This window comes from Salvelinus sp. IW2-2015, linkage group LG19, assembly GCF_002910315.2.
Source record: "Salvelinus sp. IW2-2015 linkage group LG19, ASM291031v2, whole genome shotgun sequence".
Taxonomy (NCBI): domain Eukaryota; kingdom Metazoa; phylum Chordata; class Actinopteri; order Salmoniformes; family Salmonidae; genus Salvelinus; species Salvelinus sp. IW2-2015.
This window is the reverse complement of record NC_036859.1, coordinates 9,689,136-9,694,543: the sequence shown is the minus strand read 5'-3', so window position 1 is coordinate 9,694,543 and position 5,408 is coordinate 9,689,136. Positions and strand designations below refer to the sequence as shown.

General features: G+C 53.5%; 1 protein-coding gene across 1 annotated transcript in view; it reads right to left on the bottom strand.

Moving 5' to 3' along the window:
• The window catches only part of ap1g2 (adaptor related protein complex 1 subunit gamma 2), a 13,568-nt gene extending 9,036 nt beyond the window's left edge, over positions 1–4,532 (bottom strand). Inside the window, exons 1-3 of the mRNA XM_024009730.2 lie at positions 4,337–4,532; positions 3,596–3,801; positions 3,384–3,508 (exon numbers count right to left, since the gene is read on the bottom strand). Coding sequence (XP_023865498.1) covers positions 3,384–3,508; positions 3,596–3,796 — 326 coding nt within the window. The 5' untranslated portion in view covers positions 3,797–3,801; positions 4,337–4,532. The remainder of the gene's footprint in view (positions 1–3,383; positions 3,509–3,595; positions 3,802–4,336) is intronic.
• Positions 4,533–5,408: the final 876 nt, after the last annotated feature.

The window sequence follows — 5,408 nt, the reverse complement described above, 5'->3', positions numbered from 1 at the left end:
TAGAAAACAAATCTTGAACTTGTAGTAAGACAGGAACAGCAGCAAACTAAGACACATCAGAGAGACATGACTCTGAAAACGTCAGACGGACGGAACGCCTGAGACAGTCAGACACCACGAGACGGAACGCTGAGACAGTCAGACAGACGGACGGAACGCTGAGACAGTCAGACAGACGGACGGAACAGCTGAGACGATCGGACAGACGGGCGGAACGCTGAGACAGACGGGCGGAACGCTGAGACAGTCGGACAGACGGACGGAACGCTGAGACAGACGGACGGGACGGAACGCTGAGACAGCTCGGACGGGCGGACCGGAACGCGTGAGACAGTCGGACAGACGGACCACCGGAACGCTGAGCACAGACGGATGCTGAACGCTGAAAACAGTCGGGACGCGGAGAACGGACGGAAGAACCCGACAACTGACGAACGGACGACGGACGGAAACAGCTGGTCGGACAAGCTGGACGGACACGGAGAGACGGAACGCTGAGACAGACGACGGAACCGAAACACGGACGAAACGGCAACGCACTGAGACAGTCGGACAGACGGACGGAACGCTGAGACAGTCGGACGGACGGACACGGAACGCTGAGACAGTCGGACGACGGACACGGAACGCTGAGACAGTCGACAGACAGGAACCACGGACGGAACGCTGAGACAGATCGGACTGGAACGGAACGCTGAGAACAGTCGGCCACAAAACGGCATGCCATACGCGGACAGCGGCAACGCGACGGAAGCATGGAAACCGGACAGACGGACACGGAACGCTGAGACAGCATCGGAAACAGCGGCCGAAAGCTGAAACCAGCAAAACAGACCGGGACAACGCTGAGACAGCAGATCGGACAAACCGACGAGCAAAACCGCAGACAGACACCCAAAAGCGAACAGCAACGAAAGCACCGGAAACGCTAGACATGCGGGACAGAACGGAACGGAACGCCTGAGACCAGCCCATCCGACGGAACTTGCTGAAACAGTCGGACAGACAGACAAACGAGGACCGGAAACGCTTGAGACAGAACGGCCACGGGAACTGCAGACCAGCACGGACCGGCAACGCGTTGAGACCAGCTTAGGACAGAACGGACGGAACGCTCGAGACAAGTCAGGACAGACGGACAACGGAGAAGCTGAGACAACGAGGAACGCTGAACAGTCGGACAACGGACGGACGGAAGCCTGAGACGGAACGACAGACGGAACGCTGAGACAGTCGAGACGGAACGGACGACGAACGCTTGAGACAGTCAGACCGACGGACGGAACGCTAAGTGACAACGTGAACGCGACAACGCCTGAGAACAGAACGGACGGAACGCTGAGAACAGTCGCGACAGACGGACTGAACGCTGAGACAGTCGGACGGAACAGAATCACGGACGGAACGCTGAAGACAGTCGGGACGGACGGACGAACGCTCTGAGACAGCGGCTACGGAACGGACACGGAACGCTGAGACCAGCTCGGACGCGACGGAACGGAACGCTGAGACAGTCGGGCCGAACGGACACGGACGAACGCTGAGACAGTCGGACAGACCGGCGGAACGCTGAAGACAGACGGCACGGAACGGCAACAGTCTGGACCAAACGCGACACGAACGCAGACAGTCGGACAGACGGCACGGAACGCTGAGACAGTCGGACCGTACGACGGACACGCTGAGACAGCGGACGGAATGCTGAAAACAGCCGACAGACAAGAACGGACGGGAACGCTGAGACAGCGGACGGAACGCTAGAGGGACAGACGGACGGAACCACTGAGACAGAACGCACGCGAACGCTGAGACAGTCGGACGAGACGGAACGCCTTAGACAGTCGAACGCACGGACGGAAACGCTGAGACAGATCGGACGGAACGCTGAGACAGCTCGGACGGACGGGCGGAACGCTGAGACGAGCCAGACGGACGCGGCGGAACGCTGAGACAGTCGGAACGACGCGGAAACCGCTGAGACAGTCGACGGCAACGCGGCGGAACGCTGAGACAGTCGCGACGGACGGACGGAACGCTAGACAGTCGGAACGGGACGGCGCGGTAACGCTGAGGACAGTCGGACGGAACAGGCCAACGAACAGTCAAAATCGACAGCTGAGACAACGGACGGACGCGCGGCGCGAACGTCGCCGAGCAACGTGAGACAGTCGGTACGGACGGTGCGGACACGCTGAGCTAAGTCGGCACGAACCGCGACGCGTGGCACAGATCGACGCCGCAGAAGACGGACGGATAAGCTGACTTGGACGACAGGAACGCGGCGTAACGGACGAAAACGCTGAGACACGTCGAGAACGACGGAACGCTGAGACAGTTCGACGACTGGACGGAACGCTGAGACAGTTCGGTACGGAACGGCTGAGACAAGTCGGACGGAACGCCTGAGACAGTCGGACGGAGCTGAGGACAAGCTTTCGGACGACACCGGCTGCGAAACGCGGAGGACGGACGGACGCTGAACGCGGCGACGGCGGAACAGCTGAGACAGTCGGTACGAACGGTCGAACGCTGAGGACAGTCGACGGCACCGCGAGACAGCTCGGACGGCACGGCACGGCAACCGCTGCAGACAGTCGCACGGACCGGCCGAACCTGAGACCAAGTCGGCACCGGACATGGCGCCCGCAGAAAAACGACACCAACCAGCCCCGGACGCTGAGGCACAGGCGGAACGAACCGCTGAGACAGTCGGGACAGACCGGACGGAACGCCTGAAGACACACGACGAACGCTGAAACAGTCGGACAGACGGACGAACGACTGAGAAGATCGGACGGAACGCGACAGACACGCTGAGGACAGCTCGGCACGGACGGAACGCTGAGACAGTCGGCACGGAAGGACGGAACGCGAGCACAGCTCGGACGGAACGCTCAGAGCCACAGTTAACGGACGAACGCTGAGACAGTCGGAGCGAACGCTGAGGACAGCTCGGCACGCGACGCCTGAGGACAGACTCGGACGGACGCGACGGACCGCCTGAGACAGTCGGACCACGGACCTACGGCGGAACGCTGAGACCAGTCCGGGAAACGGCGGAAACGCCCGTCTGTCCGACTGTCTCAGCGTTCCGTCCGTCTGTCTGACTGTCTCAGCGTTCCGTCCGTCTGTCTGACTGTCTCAGCGTTCCGTCCGTCTGTCTGACTGTCTCAGCGTTCCGTCCGTCTGACGTTTTCAGAGTCATGTCTCTCTGATTGTCTTAGTTTCGTCTGTCTGTCTTATACAAGTTTCAAGATTTGTTTTCACGTGCACAAGTAAAGTGAAATGCCTTTCTTGCTAGCTCTTTCCCAACAATGCAGCAATCACTTCAAATGTTCATACTTCCAATTTCATGGTCAAATTGCTGATAAAACTGTCCTTACTTCTTGATGGAGTTAGTGATGAGAAGGCTAGCATCCTGCTTCTCGTCTAGAAGCATCATGGCACCCAGGTACCCAACACGCTTCTCATTGTACCGAGGGCTGGCAATCAGACGCACACACTCCATCTGCGATCAGAGAGGGACTTGGGGAGTTGTTAGGATACAAATATAGCAAATATACCAACAGACATCTTAAGAGGCACTGTTCATTACCTGACCAAAGTGGGCGGGGTAACCCAGCATGTGCACATACAGCAGCTTTGCCAGATTGTGAGAGCGTGTCCCATTGTCAGCCTGTCTGAACTGCGCCCGGATTGCAGCACACTCCCTCTGGATCACACCACGCTCCTCTCCCTGTGTACGGGCTCCTCTGATCACCCTGATCATCTCCTGCAGACGCACAGACGGAGACATGGCTCCTGTGTGTATGTATTTGTGTGGGACAGAAAGAGGGAGGTTGCAGAATTAGAGATGTTCAACAGACATACAAAAAGACCCACAGATACTAATCTGAATAAGAAAATGCATTGACTATCAGTGCATGTAGGACAACAAAGCAGGTGAAACAACTAATAAGTTATTCATGAGCACCTGTAAAAGCACTAGCATTTACTGTACAGTCATTTGAATAGAGAGAGAATACTCCTGAAGTGCAGTGGCTGTTAATAAATTACAATGAAAAGTGAAACAACCATGTACAACTATAAACCTTACAACATACATAGGCAGCCGTGACGTCAATATTATCTTGATACAATGTATCGAATTAATTCACCTAGCATTGCTAGCCACAACACATYGCAGCAATTGCCTAGAAATTCAGTTCATTAGGCGATCTACTTTTACAACATGTTTAGGGTAAAGCCTACAAAAGCGATGTCAACTATGTATTTATTTAGCCAATTAATGCTCGATAACCTCGGATTACATGGGAGCTCGATGCTAGTTTCTTACCTTCGGAAAGTGAAAACGCCCCTAGAAAAATACCAAGCCGTTTCTGTGCTCAATTAACAGCGATGTGTCAACATTAATTAAACTCTTCCCTCACAAATGAATGGGCAACTAAAACTACTCGGCGGCTATCTTGGATGGACGCCTACTGTACGGTCCCCTAAGCTTCATGTGAAAACCATAATGGCAGCATCACTTCCGCCATCTGATCTCTGACTAGGCTTGAACTCCGCCCCTTAGGAAAACTGTAGGCGATCTACKTGRAGGTCGGTGTCCTTGACAACAAGTGGAAGATGGATGAGGTGGGGGTGCAGTAACTGATGGTGCATGATCAGATAGAGAAGTGATCACCTGAATAATTACAATGAAGGTAATGGTCAGTCTCCTTTACAATTATTTTCATACATAATATGTGTGTGCCGTGTGTACATATAAGTGTGTGCGAGAGCAGTGAGAAGATGATTTTGTGATTTTTTTAAGTTTAAAAGTGTGCAAGCACGGACTTTTCCCGTCTGCTTCCCTGCCACTGCAGACATGTCAGAATATTCAATAAACACATTTATGTGGTGTTGGCCAAGAGCTCTATTACATCATGTTGTTTCAAAACAGTGGTGACACATCATATATCGGCCTGTCCTGACTGCAAGACAGAATAAATGCCTTCTATGATTGGTTCAGATTTGGACCGGACGGGACAAAAAAACAACATCCGTGGACGTGGAAATCAAGGCAAGTCCGGACAGGACCAAACAAAGACGTCGGCGTCGGTACATGTAGCCTGAAAAACAAGCTCTTGGTTGTATTAGTCCTGATTCCTGTGACTATTCAATTTGGCTTTTTAAGCTCTGCATATCAACTATTCAACTTTATTAGTAGTTATCCTGAACCTATTTGCAATGTGTACACAGTGGGAAATCAGAAGTATTTTCCTTTTTACCATGATCAGCTCATAAAAAATGGGCAGATATAAACTTGGACCCACTGATCATGACAATTTACCCCACAGGGTACAACTCCTGGACAGCAGTTGTGAGTAGCCTGATTGTCCATTCAATATTGTCTATTTTACTTTGAC